General features: G+C 37.0%; 1 protein-coding gene across 1 annotated transcript; it reads right to left on the bottom strand.

Moving 5' to 3' along the window:
- Positions 1–7,735, bottom strand: LOC132625030 (arogenate dehydratase/prephenate dehydratase 1, chloroplastic). Its single transcript, XM_060339793.1, has 11 exons — positions 6,909–7,735; positions 5,744–5,811; positions 5,562–5,654; positions 5,273–5,473; positions 4,999–5,079; positions 4,837–4,932; positions 2,796–2,873; positions 2,629–2,718; positions 2,483–2,550; positions 677–758; positions 1–467 (listed from the first exon to the last, which is right to left on the bottom strand). The coding sequence occupies exons 1-11, from the start codon at positions 7,183–7,185 to the stop codon at positions 411–413; spliced, it is 1,191 nt and encodes a 396-aa protein (XP_060195776.1). The 5' UTR covers positions 7,186–7,735; the 3' UTR covers positions 1–410.
- Between the last annotated feature and the right edge of the window lie 14,400 nt (positions 7,736–22,135).

Genomic DNA, 22,135 nt, shown 5'->3' with positions numbered 1-22,135 from the left:
TTCACTAGTTGAAGTTAAAAGATGTTATAACACAAGGCACAGGATACCATCTCTGGGTACATTTAGCAAGCGCATCCTCTTCCCCAGCAGAGGGGGAAGCTCTAAATGAGGTAGATAAACAATGACTACGACTTACAATTTGCTCATTGGACAAAAGCTACAGGTGAAGCAATGGTTAATTGCTATCCTGAGATTTGCAGACAGCTAACCTAGAAAAATAGGGTGTGGGTGGGTGTGAACTGAACCAATAAATCTTCTAAAATGCAGATGGAAAAAATATGAGAGCACAGGGCAGGCACAACAATGGGACTGGTAATTCCCAGCGGATAATACACATACAACAATTTGAAGTTGGGCAACTCCTCTGCAAGTTGAATTCCCAACATAACATGATTTTGGAAGGTAACGAATTATAAATCTGTGTCCATAGGATAGCAGCCAAGAACCCGAATGAATCTTGCAAATTCCTGTATAGAAGACATGTTAAAGAGATTTAGAGGTGTTCAAATCCTGCAAGCATGGCAGACCATAATATACAGCTGCAAAGAGAGTATATAAAATAGGAGGAAAGACAACAACAACATTACGCCTCAATCCCAAGCAAGTTGGGGATGGTAATAGAGCAACAAGAAAACACATGTGGCTGAAGGGTCACATGAGAGATAGTTGTACTAACCTGAAGATGCCCAAGAGCAAATTGAGCACGAGGGTCTGCCATCGATGCTTCAAAGTCAATGTAAAAGAGGTAGTCAAAGTACCTGCCATCAAAATTTAGTCACTTTCTTACATTCCACAACAACACGAGTAGGCCTAGTTAAAATTTACCCTAGCCATGAGAAGAGAATGAAGTGCAACATATGCCGGTGTGCAAATGTAAAGGATCATCCTGCACTTATTCCTTGCAGGACTGAAGCTGCTGGATGTTGTTCAATCTTGCTATGACTTAACAACAACATTTATGGTCTGGAAATGTGGGGAAGGAAAAGATGATTATAAAGAGAAGGGAGTAGTGTGAAATAAATATATAGTTTGAAAAGGAAGCGGTGAGGAACTAAAGATATCACATTCATGGGTGCAGTTAAACTCCCTAATTCTTTTGCTTCTTCCATGAAATTAAACAGGGATGAAAACAAATTCAAAACTTCCAATTCCACCCTTCTCTTCCCCGGTAAAGTGAAAAGGATAAACAAACACAGCCATCTCAATGACTTGTGCGATTCCATTTGTTCTCAAGGCACTTGAATTATTTCTTTTTCTTTTCTGGATAAGCTTTAGGCACTTGAACTATTTATGAAGCCATCTAGTACCTTTAACATATTTAGCAAACAGAAAATTAGGAAACCGTGCTATGAAGGAGCTCTATAGTGGCATATCAAACCTATACCAGAAGAAAGGACTAAAATCACCCGCTTAAAGATCCATCTTTCCTCCGAATTATGTTGCTTTTCCTACATGCTTCAGTAATCCACAACCTTGAAGAAGGGCTGTGGGCATGGAGTGGGACAAGGTCATAATAAGGAATATATTGTTGGATGGGAGGACTGTTAAATGCACCTTAAAACAAATCTTCTTTTTGTTTCGGAATTGCAAATGGAACTAGGGGTGCGTTTGGTATGAAGGAAAATGTTTTTTACGGAAAGTGTTTCAGTAGAAAATGTTTTCTTTGAAAATAAGTAGTTCTCTTAATATTATTTTCTGTTGTTTAGTAAGCAAGCAGGAAATATTGTCCCAAAAAGCATCTATACATAATCTAGGAACGTACTATGGGATGGGTGTAAAGGTAGAGTGGTGGGGGCGAGGGTGGGGTGTTGTATGAGGATGGTTGGGAATGGGAAGGGGATAATAAGTGTGCAATGCCACTTATACAAAACTTGTTTTCCCTACTCCCATCAAGAAAGTCATTAACCTGATTTTTAAGGGACTTGTTTTCCTAAAAAAAATATTTTCCAAAACATTTTGCCCAACCAAACATGAGAAAATTGGAAAACATTTGAAAGAAAATATTTTCCTCCATACCAAACACACACTAGATGTTTTTACGGAATCATTTTTTCCTTTAGGAAGAAATTAACAAAAGTTGCGGGTGTAAAGCCAACTTTGAATGTTGAGAGAACTATTATATCAATCAATCAACTACGCTCAATGCCAAACCAATAGGAATCGGCTAAATAAACCCTTTATATCCATTCCAATCTATTTACGAATTCAATATCTAAAGGATTCATCATCTATTTGTACATTGGTTTTTAACCCAATGCAATCCTCCTCTATTTGGATTCGGGATCAGCTGTACGTTGCGAAACTCATACACGGGGAGTTAAAGCTTATATTTCTCAAAATAACAAACTGAATAGAGAACAAATTATATCAATGGGAACCGAGGATTATAATTCGAAGATATCCAGAGCGAGAAAGATAAATTAGACAAAGCAGATACGGTTTCAGTCAGTTGCTTAGCGCAATAAACAGATTTAAGACTCACTTGGCACTTCCTTTGTTGGAGTCATCTACTACCCTTAATGGGCGCTTCTTTTGTGGTCGGCTCTCAATCTGTATGAATATAATAGAACATGCCTCAGAACCTTTTAATTAGAGAAGGCAACTACAGAAGCATTTCGAAGGAAATACCTTCGTTAAATTGATCTCTCTCAGAGCAAAAACTGCTAAGGCCTTGAATAGAACCCCAGGCCCTTCTTCCAGAGTGAAGACAATGCTTGTCTAGAAAATGTTGGGGAAATGAAAATGGATTCTTCGTATGAACAATATAAGTTGGATAGAGAAGAAATATGTACTACCTTATATGGCCTATCAGTTCCAGGAATTATGGGCTCCCTTGCTAGTATCAGATATCTGGTGATATTATCTGGATCATCCTGGTTAGTGGGTCATCAACTAAAATCACATTACTGAAGTTTTACAGCAGACTATAACAAAAAGATTAGGCTAATTGCTTTGCAGTTTTTTTAGCTGCACCTGCTTGGTCAAGAGTGTAGAATCAAGTTGCATACAATTGTGATAAAGATGATAAAGCAGAGAGAAGATATAAACAATTAAACATCTTCAACGGTCCTGAACAAGTAGGTCTCAGACTGTCTTAAGAACTATGTTGCTTGGATAAGGGTGAGGGTATCCGACACAGATGTGGATCTAGAGACCGGATTTGTCATCACATAAAATTTAGGATTCTAAGGTGTAAGCAGGCACATTGTTTTGTTGAAAAATAACTAACAACAATGTAATATGACTCGATTTCTATTTAATAAGTTAAATGACCATTGAGTATTGTGTAATTATGACTTGACCTTTTATGTTTAATTAATTAAATATTCAAAGTTTACTAGTTACTATTCAACTTCACTGCGGGTGCTGGGATATGGTTTGCATTACTGGAGAACTCGACATGGGTGCAGCGGCATTTTTGGAGGACCCGACATACTTAATAAGAGAGTCACAGTTTTAAACAAAAGACGCATCATGCTAAGACTTCTACGCGCCCATCCAGGCAAGATTTACTTTGTTGTCTTGTAACTGCACAAACCAAAGACTTTTTCTTCACATTCTGAAATCCACATAATTCCACTCAGAGTATCCATAAAGTTGATTAGAGGAAGAAAAAGGCCAAAAGGGAAAGAGAAAGGAGAAAAGCATGTAGAAACAGAGTCCCGATATTCACTAATCTCCTGCAGCAGATCACAAGCAAGAGATGAAGCTCAAAAGTTTCAAATACAGCTACGAAATTTGAAATCAAAACTTAGAAGCATTAATATCTGCAATGAAGCATTGACTAATTTGAAAAGGAAGAAATTAGTGATGCTGGAATAACCTCGCCACACCCAAACACCATCTTTGTGGTTTAATTATTTTTACGCTGGCCATTAACCTATAGTCTTAATTTATCAGGGAGGCACAAATGGGCGAAGTTGTGCCCAAACACCAACAGAAATACTTAGCGGACTGGTTCACAGTTGGAACTGCCTCTGAAAGTTCATTCTATTCCCAGTTTTACCAATTTGAAACATATTCTTCCTCATTTTGACACGCATGCAAGTTCCTTAAAGGAAATGTATTTCTTGCTCGTTACTGGCTGGACGAGCAGAAAATGGAAAATGTTAATTTGTAAGCCAAGACCAAATCCACTAAAATTCCATGATCTTTTCTTCATCATTCAATTCCGTCGATATTGCTAGCTCTTACTCCTGAAATTGCTTATGGTTCCATGTGAAGATAGAAAATAGACGTGAAGGGCTAACAAGAAGTGTGCAAACCATGCCTTCTGTAAACAACATTATTTTTACAACAGTTCTTAGATAGGGATAACTACAGTGATGAAAAAAGAAAAAATCAGCTACTAGCAATATCCTGTCTCACACTTTTAGAGTACCGTATAAATTTACAAAAATGAACTAATTAGCAATTAGGTTACATCACTGAACAAAAGAAATAATATTTCCTATGACCCTTCTGGCAATTTGAGATTAAATATGAAAGGGGAGTAGGGGACTATCAAACCCCATGATGAAGGATCTTGTTATTCTAATTCAATACATAAATCAAGCAAAAAGATGCAGCCTAAAACTATAAATAAAAAATAAAAAATCTGTACATTTTTCACGATCTTCTTTTTCTGTAGGAAACCTCTAAACCCTCAGGGATTGGTGAATTCTTAAACCAAGAAACCATCCCATGCTCCAGCAAATCTAAACCCTTAACATTCTGGGGAGGGGTCAGATCATCAAAGGTCAGCCAAGATCCTCAAGAGGTTATTGGTCGATATGCAGCCTATGCAAATGTTATTATTTTATGAACGTGTAAACCTCAGAAATGCAAAATCCTAACCTGAATTCTTTGTGCAAGAATGCTGAGCCCGTAAATTTCTGCAGCTCGAGCACTTGCCACTGCTCCAGTATCTCTCCTTCCTCCAGATGCGACAATCTGTCGAGGTGTCAATAATGTGGAAACAAAAACGGCAGAGAATGAAAGAGAATTTAATTGGAATACCTGAGCAGCAATGGAAGTATCATCACTACTGACCCTTGCAACGCCTAACTTATTTAACATGACGTTGCATTGTTCAAGTGCCTGAAAGCAAGTACTGGTTGTATTAGCATTTACTAAGTAGAAATGGAAGAAAGAAATATGCAATGTGCAAAACTAAAGGAAGTAACTGCTTTTAGTTAACTCAACCCCTAAAGCTAATCCAATATATCTATATCTTTTCACAATTATTAATGAGAAAATGAGATTCTTCTGAATAATGAAATTAAACAATTACCTGAGGGTGGCTCACGACGCACTTTAGTTCCTCTTTCCTGATTCCTGGCAAGCCCAAAAGGCAGTGGTTAACAAGCAACTGAACTTCTCCCACAATATGCAGCCTGTGCCGAAGGAGTAGATCGTAGTTACGGTGGATGCTCCCACCAACTGTGTTTTCGATTGGGAGTACAGCTTTGTCTACTAACCACAATTCAACTGCCTGAGAAATGAAAACTAATAGTATAAAGGTGTGACAAAGTGCAAAGTTTCTTCAGGACCAAAATGACTTCGGTTGAAAACACAAATACCTTAAATGCAGCCTCAAACTGATCACATGGGACAGTTTCACATTTCGGGTATGCTTTAAGCGCAGCTGCCTCACTATATGCACCTGGAATTCCCTACGTTAGACAAAGAGGATTAGTTTATGAGGAATCTCACTTAAGAAAGGAGTTAAAAAGTTAAGAGCATGGAGATCGTTGCTGTCTACCTGATAGGCAACTCGCACCTTTGAACCATCACGGTGACCACTCGAAGGATCTGTTGCAGATAAGGGTTCTGCAATAAAAAAAATTGTGCCTCATGATGTTGGACAAAAAAGGAAGGAGCTGAATAGCCCCAATGAGCACAAAAACTGAATTTGACACATATTTATTTCGTTGGAATATTTAGCCAAATGCTTTCTTGATGTTTTCATCCGTGACAAATATGTATGTTATATTAACCTATCGTTGAAAGAGGCTGTTTGCCTGCATTCTATCTTCCATGATAGTGTGGAGTAAATGAAATCTAAAAAGCTATCTACAGAAATGCACAATGTTTTCAACCAGATATTTTCTTTTCTTGTTCACTGTCAACAGAGGCAACAATTTGAATTATATTTCCTTCTAACTTAAGTAGATTCGTGGATGGTGAAAACATAAAGCAACTAATTTGGAGAGAAATCACCAAATGCATTTCACAGGAAGAAACACGACGACACCAAAAATGGCACTCGACAGGGGCGGCGCTATAGTTCCGCTTATGGGTTCGGCATAACAAATAGTTCTGGCCAATACCCTTTATTTGTGTTTAAAAGTTCACTTAATACGTATAAATAATTTATCCAGGACATATAAGATGCTTGTTTCGAATCTAAAACTCATTGTCTCAATATCCTAGCTCCGCCTCTGGCACTCAGGCAACATGGTCTTAGCAGATTCTCACATGCTATGTACAAAATGGTTTTTTTTGATAAGGTAAGATTAGTTCAGGGGCTATGTACAAAAAGTAAGAGATCCCAGACAGAAAGCTAATAATCAAGAGAGTACTCGACACAATTGGATCTTTCAAAAAATGACATGGACTAAAAAAGGTTACAACTTTATGCAAAGATCAATCTTTTCATCCAATTGTAACTTGTTATTACCACAAAGACCTCCTTTCTTAGCATTCTAAAAAAAAAACCAAGTCTATTCTCATTCTGTAGAACCCAAAAAGGTAATGAACTGCTAAAATGAATCCATTATAGTTCTGAATATATCCCAAATCACTAAAGGCAACAACAACAACATGCCCAGTGTAATCCCAAATCACTAAAGGCATTAAAAGAATTTCTAAATCACACAATCCCAAATTAACAAGACATTGAAAGGAAAAAGAAAGAAAACACTAACTTGGTAAAGATTGTAAATCCCTGTGAAATCCTTTAGACTGGATGATCTCAGTCTCTTCAACAGTACCAGGAGAAGCAAACCCAGGTGCCAATGGCTCCTCATCTTCAACAGGAGTAATAGCTCTATCAGACAACACAACCAAACATTCCCATTTCCTATGGGCCCTGAAATTCAAGAAACTTGACCCAAAACCCCTAGACCCATAACCCAATTTCAAAGATTGAGGATAAGTACAACAATGCTGCTGATTAGTACAACAGGCAGCTTTCAAAGCCATGGTTCAGTGTACCAATCCCAATGTGGTGAACAATATCTATAAGCATACACATCAGACTAATAACACAAAGATACTGTCCTATGTTGTCTGTTGGGGTCTTATTAGTTTCTTGAAAATTTTGTCAATTAAGAAATGGTCTAATGAATAAAAGTCCTAGGAAAAGAGACAGATTCTTGGGAAACTTAGGAGAAAATGTAGAAATGGTGGAGAGGTAGGTAAGCAGAATGTTGGCAACACGTTTTCAATTGTGTTGATTTTGTTGAAGAAAACCAGTCAATGATATAAAAGAGTTTTTAACATTTACTATATATTACTAGTATCAGATTTCTTGAAAATCAAATCATCATGGCTGTCAATTTTGGTATGCATATTATTACTATGTACCGACATGTCTTTCAAGTCATTTGAAAAAATAAAATTAAAAAAAAAAAAGTCACAAATAGCTAAGAACCAAAGTTGAATGCTACTCCTAAAATGGAATGCAATTAACCCATATTTTTCTTTCCACAAATGCTAGTGCTATTGTTGGATTAAAAAGAAATACTGTAGTGGTTTAACTAGTTGGTGATTTTATTTGGAATTTGGTGGAGGTTGAAATATGCTTAGCCAAAGTCGCCTATGTGGTCGTGACAGCTTATGACATTTCAACTAACTTCTCCGCCATGGCAATCGATTTTATATTTCTAAAAATTTAAATGCGGGACATGTAGTTGTCCCTTTGTCATTTACTCGTACTTATTTTTTTTTTTAAATAAATTCAATAAGTAGTTTTCGTGAAGACATAATTATCATTTTTTCCAAAAACTAGCTACATGTGCATTTCTTAGTTTCAGATATTTCCGCTCTTTTCTTTTTTCATGTATCAAAGAAAAAGAAAAGAAAAGAAAATACAACTAAAATTTTATAAATTTCGGCGAGTAGTTTGAATTTTAAAGAGAGGGTGAAGCTTGAGAGGGAGCTCGCGCCCAACTAGATATATATCTTGTTATGTTATTTTCTCTTATTGACCATTTCATTCTTATTTTAACTCGAGCCTCTCCGGCAAAAAAATCTATAAAAAAAAAAAGAAAGAGAGAAAAAAAAAAGAATAAGCATATATAATTATGTGGCATACCAAATATGTGCCGGACCTATCTTAATTCAAAGGGTCCAAATGAATTCCTTTAATTGAGAAGTGTTTTGTTATATAAATAAATTACTTTTCGAAAAATAAATCGAATTCCCTTTCTTTTAGCTCTATTAGCCCCACCCTGCTATTTTTTCATATCAAAAAAATGATATATAATGATATAATTTTTACTATTTTGAAAAAGATCTTTGGAACGTAATATGGCCTCATTTTATCATTAAAGTTTGTGGTGAGATATATAAAATTCTTCTATATTTAATCGGAAATTAGACAGACTCTAAAGTTGTTACCGTACACCATATGAAAACAAAAGAATTGTTATCAAATCCATTCTTTAGAAAACACCTATTATAAATTGACAAGTACTCACACGGCGCTTATGCCCTTATTTTGTGCTGGTCTTTAATTTTTGTTCCTCATAACAAATAACTTTTTTTTTTCACTTGCAAGGGGTGGCCGAGTTGGTTGGGTGAGTAGTTTCCCACATGAGAGATCTGGATGGATTTCCCTCACCTACGGCGGATTCATATAGGGCCGAGCCTTTGGCAGCAAAAAAACACTGTTTATACATGGTTAAAATTATTTTTTAAGTATATATAGTAGATGTTGAACCCTTTTTGGCTTCTTTGTATGTTTACTTTTTTATATTTTGACCTCGCTCAGTGAAAATCCGGGCTCCGCCATTATCCCTCACCACAACTTTCTTAGTCATAGCTTATTGCATCGGACTTGTCTTGTATGGTTTACATCTTCTGTGTGATTCGTGAGCTATTGCACAGTGAGCAGGTTACCCAATGCGCACCCGAAGGACAGCGGCTGCGGGTTTAAAAAAAATATTTTTACAGGGTATAGATTAATATTTTCGCATTATAGTATCCCACAATTTATTCTCCGCACCTTTGAAAAATTTATACCGCGCTAGACATAAGTTTAATTGTTAAGGACAAAAATTTAAGATTAACCCATTGAAAGGACCAAAATTAAAGATCATCCCATTTGAAGGGCGAAAATTAAAGACGATCCCATTTGAAGGACAAACCGTGCAATTTCTTCCACCGTCCCTTAGGATTGCCCACCCCAATGATGGCCCAAATTTACACTACTAGCGGACTATTAGAGGCGAATTCAAGATTTTAAGAGGATGAGTTCACCATGAATTTTTATTTATTTATTTTTTGAAAAAAAGACGCAAAAGTGCATTTAGTAGGGTTCAATCCCACAACCTTAAGGGATTAAACCCAACACTTAACCAGTGCTCCACTCAATCTAGTTTAACCATGTATTCTTCAGTTAATATTAGATATATTTTAAGGATTATTTACATAAGACACTGAATTTAGTCGAATGACCATGTGTTCACGTGACCCATTTTTAATGAATAAATTCGCTTCTGCAGACCATATAATATAATTATATAGTACTAACAATTTAAGTGAAAAATGTAACTCTAGAGGACTTTAATTTGCCGAATGCATATATTATTACCTTTAGTGGAGATTAATCTTTGGAGGCAACGGAATGATAGTTAGCTAAGAAAGAAGATTTGAACGAGTGGAAATTTACTAATTCACTTATAGAGTTTTATTTTATATGAAATAAGTACCGTTCGGATTTCAATTTAATTTTCGGAAAAGGACCTAAAATATCCTTGAACTATTAAATTTGGTGCAAAAATATCCTTCATCCACCTTTGGGGCCTAAAATACCGTTATTTTTAACGAACCCATTTCAAAACTCAATTAACAATTTCATTTATTACGTGACAACTTCTCATTGGTTAATAAAATAATTAACTTAAAGTAATTAATCCCCCATTTTACTCGATCCAACTAATAAGTCCTACCTGCCCAATTAAATCCCCTTTTGTCCATATCAAAAGAAACCCTCGAACCCATTCAACTAATAAGCCCGACCCTTGAACGGTGCCGACATTTGAGTGGTGATTCAACCAATATATGAAAACTGAAAGAAACAGCGTGTTTATGTTTCATGGTCTGTTTCCTTCAGTGTTTCATGGTCGTAATTTCAGCTGAAAATGACATACAAGAAATCTCATGTAGTCAAATTCTGGCAAGTCTTCAACTGTTTCAACGTAAAGGTTATCAATCTAACTGATCCTTTTTATGCTGAGCTATTTATTGGTGAATCATGAATGTATGAAGCAACATATATATAGCAATGCAAAAAAAAAAAAAAAAAAAACTTTTATAGGGTTGTGTTTGACTAATTCTACTTTGAAAGTTTGAACTAAAATAAAATAGAAACAGTGTGTTTCTGTTTCATGATCTTTTTCTTTCAGTGTTTCATGTATTGGTTGAATCAGCATCCAAATGTCAGCACCGTTCGAGGGTCGGGCTTATTAGTTGAATGGGTTCGAGGGTTTAATTGGGAAAGCAGGACTTGTTAGTTGGATCGGGTTAAATAGAGGGATTAATTAGTTTAAATTAATTATTTTATTAACCAATGAGAAGCTGCCATGTAATAAATGAAATTGTTAATTGGGTTTTGAAATGGGTCCGTTAAAAATAAGGGTATTTTAAGCCCCAAAGGTTAACGCCATGGGTATTTTAAACCCCAAAGGTTAACGTCAGGAGTATTTTAGGCCCCAAAAGTGAATGGAGAGTATTTTTACACAAAATCTAATAGTTCAAGGATATTTTAGACTCTTTTCCGTTTAATATTTTCTCAACGAATTGCATTGCCAACCTCCTGATTGTCTTCTTATCATTTTCCGTCCCCGCTGCATCGAAGAGTACCTATGCACTATGTTCCGGTTCACTGATAAGGAAGATAGCGTTGGGGTGGGGGACGACCCGCCGAATTCACATCAGAAATCGCCAACATGAACACAAACGAAATCTTGAATTGGTCTGAGTCTGAGTTCCGTTCAACAAGCCAGTTCTGTTAGATCGCTTACAGTCCCCGTAGTGTCCAGTAGCTCTCTCTTTTTCTTTCTCTCATCCATTAAGCCTTTTGGCTTAAACAAACAAAAAAACAATATACACGTGACTAATAACTTATTTTCTATATCAATCAATCAATGACGAATCAATTCCCATTATCTGTTGCCAACACTAATTCCAAAGGTCGTGGTTGAGTTTTTTTTAAAAGAAGTTATTTTCTGTAATCTTCAAAGTGATATCATGGATATTTAAGGGGTTCGGCGACCATCTGTTTTCAAGTCTCTTTCAAAAAATTTGAAAAGGACATTGCTATAATACTACCATCCGTGTTCAAGTCTCTTTCATTTTTTATTTTTTTTTGAAAAGGAGTAATATATTTATTGGTTGTAATTATTGGTCATGGTTTGTGCCACAAGACATGGACTTTGAGGTATATGGTACAAAAATCTTTGTTGTCTTAATTCTCACGTCGCATTACATTTTCCTCCATTAATTGCTTCTCCTATAAGTGTGCACGGCAGTTTCATTTCACAATATTTTTGTAGCTATCAAAATCTTTTACATTTTTGGAATATATATATGTAAAATAATCTTAAAATCAATAATTTATGTGGTCTTAAACACAACATGATACTTTTGTAGCTAGTTATACAAGTCTTTTATTAAGGGTAAATTAAAAGGAGAAGTTAATTTAATTTAAATAGTTTTGATTAAAGATATAGAAAGTACTGTAAAACTCTTTTTGAAACATGTTAAACGAAAAAAGTGTCATATAAAATAGAATAAAAATAGAGTATTAAAGGATATTAATTGCTCCCTATTTAACATGCACATGAGAGTACATGATGAGAATACGAAGATTGAACTGGCAAATTAAAGCATGTCGATGGTAATGAAACATAAAAAAGAAAAAATAATCTAATGTTTGGTTTTACATATACATGAGTGTAGCAGTTTCATTTCCATTGAGACTCGTGTTTCCTTGTTGTGTTATACTCATCTCTCCTCACTCTTATTTGTCTAATATTCTAAAAATACATTTTCACCTTTTATCTGTCACTTTTAGCATATTAAGAAAAAATATTTTTTTTTTTGTTTTATCCATAATTTTAATTACTCATTTAAATTCGTTATTCGAGTCCATTAAAAATATGCACTAATTAATATGATTATCATAGTAAATTATGCACTTCATCTATTATTTCTTAAGAGGTGTGCAAAATTTACAGTGGACAAGTAAAAGAACGTACGGAGTACGTTAGTAGTACTAGGAGATTAGGATATTAATAATCATGAGCTAATAAATTAATTTAGCACCAACTCGTTGTCATGCGTCTAATTAGACGAATATTAAGCTTTGTCGTGATGTCTTCAAATATTGAATTGCCAATGATTCCCGGCAAATAAGCAAGCTAATGTATATTATCTTTCGAATGGAAAACCCGAAAGGGATATGTGGTACGTACATATGCCCCTTCAAGATTTGTGTATAACCAATGGAAATTGAACACTTCATCTGGCTTGGTGGTGAAGCTTGTTATATTTCCTTGCATGGTTACAGGGAAGCAGAAGCCTCGCTGACACAAAATAAATAAATAAACAAATAAAAGAGAAAGGAAATCGTAGTAGATAGTCTTTTTGACCAAAAGATTTAAGTTAGATACATCGATCGAGGATATATTTTATACCATAATGGAATTTAATCTATTATCGTAGATTAATTATTCCTTTTAGCTGATTAATAAATCAATGCTTATGATAGAAATTTCCTACAATATAAGTTTATTGCCGTAACAATTTTGAGACCCGCAAGGGTGGCTCAGTTGATTGAGCATGGGGAATTCTATAATGAATGTCTCAAGTTTGACATTCCCTGCCTACAACAGTATGAGATTTGTCTTCTGGATCGAACTCATCGCATTAGGCTCTCTTGTGTGGTTTGCAGGCTATTGCACAGGAGCGAGTTTACCTTGTGCGCACCCGAAGGGTTGCGAGTGCGGGTTCCCTTGTCATAATTTTTTATAACTCTATGAGAAAGAACAACAATAATAACAACATGCCCAGTGTGACAAGTGACGTCAGGGAGAGTAGAATGTACACAGATCGTATTTCTATCTTTGTGCGGTAGGAATGCTGTTTCGGATAGACCTCGGAGAAAGAAATAGTACTAATTAGGGACCTTAGGGACATTTTCTCACAGGTCTATACATGTACTGATCCATCAAATTACTGCGCCTGACCAATCTTTTATGCCCAACTTGTTATCGAAAGCAAAAATTTACAAAGCCCAAGACTGTCCTACTATATACCAAGTGATCTCCCACTCATCTGGACACTAGTATTGTACGTACAACCGTACGTCAAAATGGGTTTAGCCCGTGAACCTGGCGAAATCCAATTCGCTAGTAATTGGTGAAGTTGAGCTAATTAAGATGAAATATTAGTTAATGGGTTAATTGGATAATTAGTACTATCTTTTATGGATGGATCCTACCCGACAAAAGTATTTCAATAACTCTCAACTTGTTAAAAAAAGAAGAAGTTATTGTTACATGAAAGGGATTACAATGTATTCGAACCCTCACCAACAAAGCGAGAGTTCAGGTAACCAACCAACCAACTGAGCTACTAAATACCTACAACTCTCAACTTATTAATTTTGCATGTTGGAACTTTTTCTTTCAATGTGAGCTTGTAACACAAGTTTTCTGTTCGCTTTTTATAAGGTTATGCCACTTCCTCTTAGAATACTTTGATCTCCTACGACATTTTGTTTGTCAGTTATTATTAGTATGTAATGGAATTTACAAAGATATCAACTAAAAGCTATCCAAACACAATTAAAATCTTGTCCTCAAATATTTTGCCGGATATGGAAAGAAAAAAGTTCATTTGCCGAAAGTCGAATCCTAGTTAATTGGTTAAAAGGCAATTATACTAACCGAATTAGGGGTGTACATGGACCGGGATGGTTCGGATTTTTTAAAGACCAAACCAAATCAATTGCATCGGGTTTTTAAATCTATAAACCAAACCAAACCAACAAAAGTTGGGTTTTTCAACCTCGGGTTTTCTTGGTTTTTTCGGTTACTCGGATTTTTCGGGTTTGTCGGGTTTTTTCCCGGTAAAGTCTTCATTCAAAACATATAACTTGTACTTCAAATATTTCTTTAGTCCTAATAAGATACGACTATCTAATTAAGATATTTATTAAGAAAATAACACAAAATGAGAGATGAGAGATGAGAGATGACATTGTACTAAAATATTCAACAAAAAAAAGTAATGAAATTGCATAAATAAAATGATCATAATCTAAAAGTACTAAGTCATGCTATAATAAATATGGCTAATTTATAAGGCATATAGAAATGATCTTAATCTAAAAATACTAAGTCATGCTAAAATAAGTACGGCTAATAAGTATTAATTACATGACAGATATTAAAGGTAAAAATAAAATTAAGTTATGTATTTTTCACTTTCTAAACCAACATAAAACTAAATAATAGATATCCAACATTATTATCATTCCTAGTGTTAGAATTGAATTTCTTTTGTTATCATTAATATTTAGTTGATTTTTATTGATTTTTATTTGAGTTACTAACATCTATGAGTTATAAAATTTATTGGACCATCCAAAATTTTAAATCCAAGCTTGAAATAATATGTTAAAAGACAAAAAATTATGAAAAAATTTAAGAAATATTTATAAATTACATTATAAAAAATATTTTTATGTATAAATTTTTTTGAAATTTTATACATGTAATGTCGGGTTGGGTTAGTTCGATTTGACTTTTTTTTAGTTAAAACTTAAACCAAACCAATGATGGTCGGATTTTTTTTTTAAAATCAAATCAAATCACTAATTGAATTTTTTTCTCGATTTAATTCAGATTATCGGTGGTGCGATTTCTCGGTTTTGCTTTGTACACCCCTACTAAATGTTGGATAACGAAATATAATTTGGCCGACACTAAGATATGACAACTACTTTTAGTTTGGATTGATAGCTAGTGATTGGAATTGCAAAAGGTAACAACTACTTTTGCTATATATATTATTTGCTCATGATTAATTATTTCCTCATCAATTAGTACTACGTGATGTATCAACAAACACACATCTTTTATGGAAATGAAACTGTCACACTCATTGTCATGAAAACAAGAATATATATGATGGTTCGATTTACCCCATGCATTTATTTTGAAACTATTCTCTTCCCTTCATTTTAACTTGACCACTTCTATTTTTACTTAACATGATTACTTATTTGCACTGCATTGCTCCATTTTCTTTAATCAAAATCCACCATTGTGGTGGGAGTTAGGCTTAGACTCCTACCTGTGACAGACAATTCATATTTGTCAAGTTTTCGTAATCGATGATTTATCCTATCTAAAAGAAGTGTTCCAAGAATCTCTACAGTTAAGTCAATTAGTCATGACATCGACCATTATCAAGTGCAATTTAAATCCATATTTTATCTCCTTTGTTTCTTTGCATACAAAAAATCTAAATATGTAAATTATTGTACCATCACCTATGTATAATTCCTTAGCTCATGAGTATAAGCTAGAAATGACAATAAAGATGTTTCGAACCTGTCTTTTTCTGAATTTGCAAGAATAAGCTTATGAATCACAAATGGCCTTAAAGCACCCTCAATTGAAGATGGTAACATAAAAGTTACTATTGGAAAACGACCTTTTTCTCCATTTTAGAGTGGGAAAACTAAAATAGAAAAGTTAAACTGCTAATTGAATTTTTTTCTCGATTTAATTCGGATTATCGGTGGTGCGATTTCTCGGTTTTGCTTTGTACACCCCTACTAAATGTTGGATTACGAAATATAATTTGGCCGACACTAAGATATGACAACTACTTTTAGTTTGGATTGATAGCTAGAGCCCGTTTGGATTGGCTTACAGCTTAAAGCTGTTTGCAGCTTATAAGCTGAAAAAAATAAGTTGGGGTAGTCCAACTTATTTTTTTTGGCTTATAAGCTGTTTTCAGCTTATAAGCTGCTTTAGATAAACTAAGTTAAATGGGTCCAATTATTTTTTTGAGCTTATTTTAAGCATAAAATGACTTTAAGCTGGCCAGCCAAACACTCAAAAAAGCTGAAAACAGCTTATAAGCCAACTTATAAGCCAATCCAAACGGGCTCCTAGTGATTGGAATTGCAAAAGGTAACAACTACTTTTGCTATATATATTATTTGCTCATGATTAATTATTTCCTCATCAATTAGTACTACGTGATGTATCAACAAACACACATCTTTTATGGAAATGAAACTGTCACACTCATTGTCATGAAAACAAGAATATATATGTGTATACGGTAAAAACCGGACGCGAGGTAAACCGGTGGAGCGAGGGGGCCGACTGATCTGCCTTCTTCGTCATTGGAACGACCAAGCCCGGTGACCCGAGCATTCGTGGTCGTTGGTCCGGGCATTCGTGGCCGTTGGTCCGTGTGGCCGTTGGTCCGAGTAGCCATTGGTCCGAGTAGCCGTTGGTCCGAGTGGCCGTTGGTCCGGGTGGCCGTTGGTCCGAGTAGCTGTTGGTCCGGGTGGCCGTTGCACGCGGGTCACGCGCCAGTAACGTCCTGTCCTGGTCAACTACCCACCATGCGTGTGTCAGACGGCGCCGTCAGTCTAATCCCACCAAATCCGTGCAGAGCTGTCTTTGTTGATATTATTTTATTAGCTCACATCATATGAGACCCATGGAGGTCACACTATAAATAGAGCACATCCCTCTCCTTTGTAGGGGCTGGCTCCCCGGGATCAACAACATTTTTGTACTAGAAGATACATATAAATCTCTCTCTCAATATTAGATTTTGGTCCGGAATCATTGTGTTCATCTCTATTACTTGTTCAAACAAATAATACTTATATGTTAGTAGATGTATAAATCCACAGTGGTCCTCTAAGCATCATCGTTTTCTTCACATCTTAACCATACGAATCTTGTATCCATCAAATATATCGAGATTCAAACACATATCCTATACCCGCGTACAAATTCAATTGATTTACCAAATTCGGGGTAAACAGTTTGGCGCCCACCGTGGGGCTAGGATAATAGTGGTCTTTGATCTTGATCTCTATCTTACCCATCAAAATCGGAAACATCTGCTGTCCGTCTCGGAAGAAACAGACCAAATGGCTAACAGTGGGTAATCTGGTCACGTCAACAACAACGAGATTGTGGCCGAAAATGAAAGCAGCGGGCCGCGAGGATTGCCAAACCCCACTGACCCTTTAAATACTAACAATTCAATTACTTTGTCCGGGACACAAGTCCGGAAAGAACCGGATACCCCGAATGATAATATTGACTTGCGTTTAATTTTTGAAATGTTGCAGGAACAGAGAGCGGCGATTGCTTAACAGGGAATCGCAATAGCCCGGTTGCAAAACGGAGGAGATGAAGCAACCCCGGGGAAGACGAAGGGTGTTGTCGAAATCGGAAGAAACGAGCCACGGATGGTCGAGAGTAACGGTTCCGGAGCCGGTTCCTCCACCGAGGTTCTAAAGATGCTCGAAACTTTGGCAAAACGGGTAGACTAGACCGAAAAGAGGGTCGAGACGTATAACTCCCGGGTGGATCAAATACTGGGGGGCTCCACCTTTGCTAAAAGGGCCAAACTCGAAAAGGTACATTCAAAGGCCTTTTCCTCCGAGTGCGGCCCCGAAATTGATCCCGAAGAGGTTCAAAATGCCGGAAATCCAAAAATATGACGGCACAACGGACCCTTGCGAACACGTGACCTCATACACCTGTGCTATAAAAGGCAATGATATGGAAGAGGATGAAATCGAATCCGTGTTGCTGAAAAAATTCAGGGAAACTCCGGCAAAAGGAGAATTGACTTGGTACTATCATATGTCCGAGCATTCAATCACTTCTTTCGAAACGCTCGCCGATGCCTTCATAAAAGCACACGCCGGAGCCAAAAAGGTGCAGGCTCGGAAGACGGATATTTTCCGTATTGCCCAAAGAAACGATGAGTTACTGCGTGAATTTGTCAGTCGGTTCCAAAGGGAACGAATGGAGCTTTCCCCGGTTCCGGAGGAATGGGCTGCACAAGCTTTCACAAAGGGGATCAATGTTCGGAGCTCGACGGCTTCGTTCAAATTAAAGGAAAGCTTGGTGGAATACGAGGCCGTGACATGGGCAGATGTCCATAACCGGTACGAGTCGAAGATTCGGGTGGAGGATGACCAACTCGAGCTTCCCCCGGGGCCCGTAAATATGAACAAAAGTCTGGAGAGACCAAGGAAGAATTACGAACCGGAGGCCAGATCGTCGAGGGAGAGGTACCGGCCATATTCTCATCCGGAGAAACCAAGCTTCAGGTCGGACTAAGGTATGGACTCCTCGTGTTTTTCTATTGACCTCTTTCTTTTTTTGCAGGAAGTCAAGTACCGGATAAAGTTAGAATCTAGGTCTGAAAACACGTGTTGCACTCTTTTCCTTAGTACGGTTTTGTCCCAAAATGGATTTTCCGACTAGGTTTTTAATGAGGCAACGAGTACAACGTGTTACTCAACAAAGATAAGGGACCAGCACCCGGAAACTCGAGGTCACACCCTCCGAAGTGGGGGCTTGATAGCACTCACCCGACCTCGCAGCTCGGATAAATACTAGGGGACTTATACCCACATCGAGGTTTACCCCGGTTAGTGGAAAACGGAGGGGCTCAACAAGTCAAGACCGGACCAAATGATCATAACGAATCGTGTCCCATTCAGCATTTACTACGGCAAAACAAAGGCCCGGCCACCGGCCATAGCCTTCGACGTAAGGACCAAACGATCATAACGAATCGTGTCCCATTCAACATTTGCTACGGCAAAACAAAGGCCCGGCCACCGGCCATAGCCTTCGACGTAAGGACCAAACGATCATAATGAATCGTGTCCCATTCAACATTTGCTACGGCAAAACAAAGGCCCGGCCACCGGCCATAGCCTTCGACGTAAGGACCAAACGATCATAATGAATCGTGTCCCATTCAACATTTGCTACGGCAAAACTAAGGCCCGGCCACCGACCACAGCCTCTGATGTAAGGACCAAACGATCATAATGAATTGTGCCCCATTTTTCATTTACTACAACAAGGCAGAAGGAATTAAAATTCTCATATGTACAAACATTTTGCAAACGCAAAAGCTGGTATAACAAAATCTTGGGTGTCTTTCTGTTAAAAGGACTTCGCCCCGATGGTAACCGCCGTATTCCGGCACTGCCCCACTCACATACTCTATATCGAGGATTGTGCCCGAAATTCGACAAAGGCGACAAGGTCACAATGACCCAAGCCAAAGCTCGGCAAATTCCCCCAAAACGGGGACTGCTACATCAAAAACTTTGCCAAGGTTGAAAAAATACCGACCCTGAAGAAAATGCCTATCGTAATTCGGAGGCATCTGAACTTATGAAGCATCGGATAAGTCCCACGGGCACGGTGAATTAACGACTATAAGTCGACCTGTCCTAAAACGGACCAACGATCATGACCAAAATAATGGCAAACATTCAAAACAAAGAAATAAGAAGGTAACGACGAGCTGACAGGGCCACCTGTTTCGGAAGTTATCCACTCCCCGTTACTCCGATAGATCGGAGATCCGGGAAGTGTGGGGCTATCTGTATACGGTAAAAACCGGACGCGAGGTAAACCGGTGGAGCGAGGGGGCAGACTGATCTGCCTTCTTCGTCATTGGAACGACCAAGCCCGGTGACCCGAGCATTCGTGGCCGTTGGTCCGGGCATTTGTGGCCGTTGGTCCGTGTGGCCGTTGGTCCGAGTAGCCGTTGGTCCGAGTAGCCGTTGGTCCGGGTGGCCGTTGGTCCGAGTAGCCGTTGGTCCGGGTGGCCGTTGCACGCGGGTCACGCGCCAGTAACGTCCTGTCCTGGTCAACTACCCACCATGCGTGTGTCAGACGGCGCCGTCAGTCTAATCCCACCAAATCCGTGCAGAGCTGTCCTTGTTGATATTATTTTATTAGCTCACATCATATGAGACCCATGGAGGTCACACTATAAATAGAGCACATCCCTCTCCTTTGTAGGGGTTGGCTCCCCGGGATCAACAACATTTTTGTACTAGAAGATACATATAAATCTCTCTCTCAATATTAGATTTTGGTCCGGAATCATTGTGTTCATCTCTATTACTTGTTCAAACAAATAATACTTATATGTTAGTAGATGTATAAATCCACAGTGGTCCTCTAAGCATCATTGTTTTGTTCACATCTTAACCATACGAATCTTGTATCCATCAAATATATCGAGATTCAAACACATATCCTATACCCGCGTACAAATTCAATTGATTTACCAAATTCGGGGTAAACAATATGATGGTTCGATTTACCCCATGCATTTATTTTGAAACTATTCTCTTCCCTTCATTTTAACTTGACCACTTCTATTTTTACTTAACATGATTACTTATTTGCACTGCATTGCTCCATTTTCTTTAATCAAAATCCACCATTGTGGTGGGAGTTAGGCTTAGACTCCTACCTGTGACAGACAATTCATATTTGTCAAGTTTTCGTAATCGATGATTTATCCTATCTAAAAGAAGTGTTCCAAGAATCTCTACAGTTAAGTCAATTAGTCATGACATCGACCATTATCAAGTGCAATTTAAATCCATATTTTATCTCCTTTGTTTCTTTGCATACAAAAAATCTAAATATGTAAATTATTGTACCATCACCTATGTATAATTCCTTAGCTCATGAGTATAAGCTAGAAATGACAATAAAGATGTTTCGAACCTGTCTTTTTCTGAATTTGCAAGAATAAGCTTATGAATCACAAATGGCCTTAAAGCACCCTCAATTGAAGATGGTAACATAAAAGTTACTATTGGAAAACGACCTTTTTCTCCATTTTAGAGTGGGAAAACTAAAATAGAAAAGTTAAACTGCTAATTGAATTTTTTTCTCGATTTAATTCGGATTATCGGTGGTGCGATTTCTCGGTTTTGCTTTGTACACCCCTACTAAATGTTGGATAACGAAATATAATTTGGCCGACACTAAGATATGACAACTACTTTTAGTTTGGATTGATAGCTAGTGATTGGAATTGCAAAAGGTAACAACTACTTTTGCTATATATATTATTTGCTCATGATTAATTATTTCCTCATCAATTAGTACTACGTGATGTATCAACAAACACACATCTTTTATGGAAATGAAACTGTCACACTCATTGTCATGAAAACAAGAATATATATGATGGTTCGATTTACCCCATGCATTTATTTTGAAACTATTCTCTTCCCTTCATTTTAACTTGACCACTTCTATTTTTACTTAACATGATTACTTATTTGCACTGCATTGCTCCATTTTCTTTAATCAAAATCCACCATTGTGGTGGGAGTTAGGCTTAGACTCCTACCTGTGACAGACAATTCATATTTGTCAAGTTTTCGTAATCGATGATTTATCCTATCTAAAAGAAGTGTTCCAAGAATCTCTACAGTTAAGTCAATTAGTCATGACATCGACCATTATCAAGTGCAATTTAAATCCATATTTTATCTCCTTTGTTTCTTTGCATACAAAAAATCTAAATATGTAAATTATTGTACCATCACCTATGTATAATTCCTTAGCTCATGAGTATAAGCTAGAAATGACAATAAAGATGTTTCGAACCTGTCTTTTTCTGAATTTGCAAGAATAAGCTTATGAATCACAAATGGCCTTAAAGCACCCTCAATTGAAGATGGTAACATAAAAGTTACTATTGGAAAACGACCTTTTTCTCCATTTTAGAGTGGGAAAACTAAAATAGAAAAGTTAAACTGCTAATTGCAGACTTGCAGTATCTAAAAGTAAAACCAATAAAAATGGATAAC

The sequence above is a fragment of the Lycium barbarum genome, chromosome 12, assembly GCF_019175385.1.
Source record: "Lycium barbarum isolate Lr01 chromosome 12, ASM1917538v2, whole genome shotgun sequence".
NCBI classification, from domain to species: domain Eukaryota; kingdom Viridiplantae; phylum Streptophyta; class Magnoliopsida; order Solanales; family Solanaceae; genus Lycium; species Lycium barbarum.
This window is presented reverse-complemented; position numbering and strand designations above follow the sequence as displayed.

What these genes read in the sequence shown, in the direction of transcription:
- LOC132625030 (XM_060339793.1), bottom strand. Translation starts at nt 7,185, where the DNA reads ATGGCTTTGAAAGCTGCCTGTTGTACTAATCAGCAGCATTGTTGTACT. An exon ending in GCGTCGTGAGCCACCCTCAG is followed by an intron (nt 5,080 to 5,272) that starts GTAATTGTTTAA and finishes ACTTGCTTTCAG; the next exon opens with GCACTTGAACAATGCAACGT. An exon ending in TTCTTGCACAAAGAATTCAG is followed by an intron (nt 2,874 to 4,836) that starts GTTAGGATTTTG and finishes CCCACTAACCAG; the next exon opens with GATGATCCAGATAATATCAC.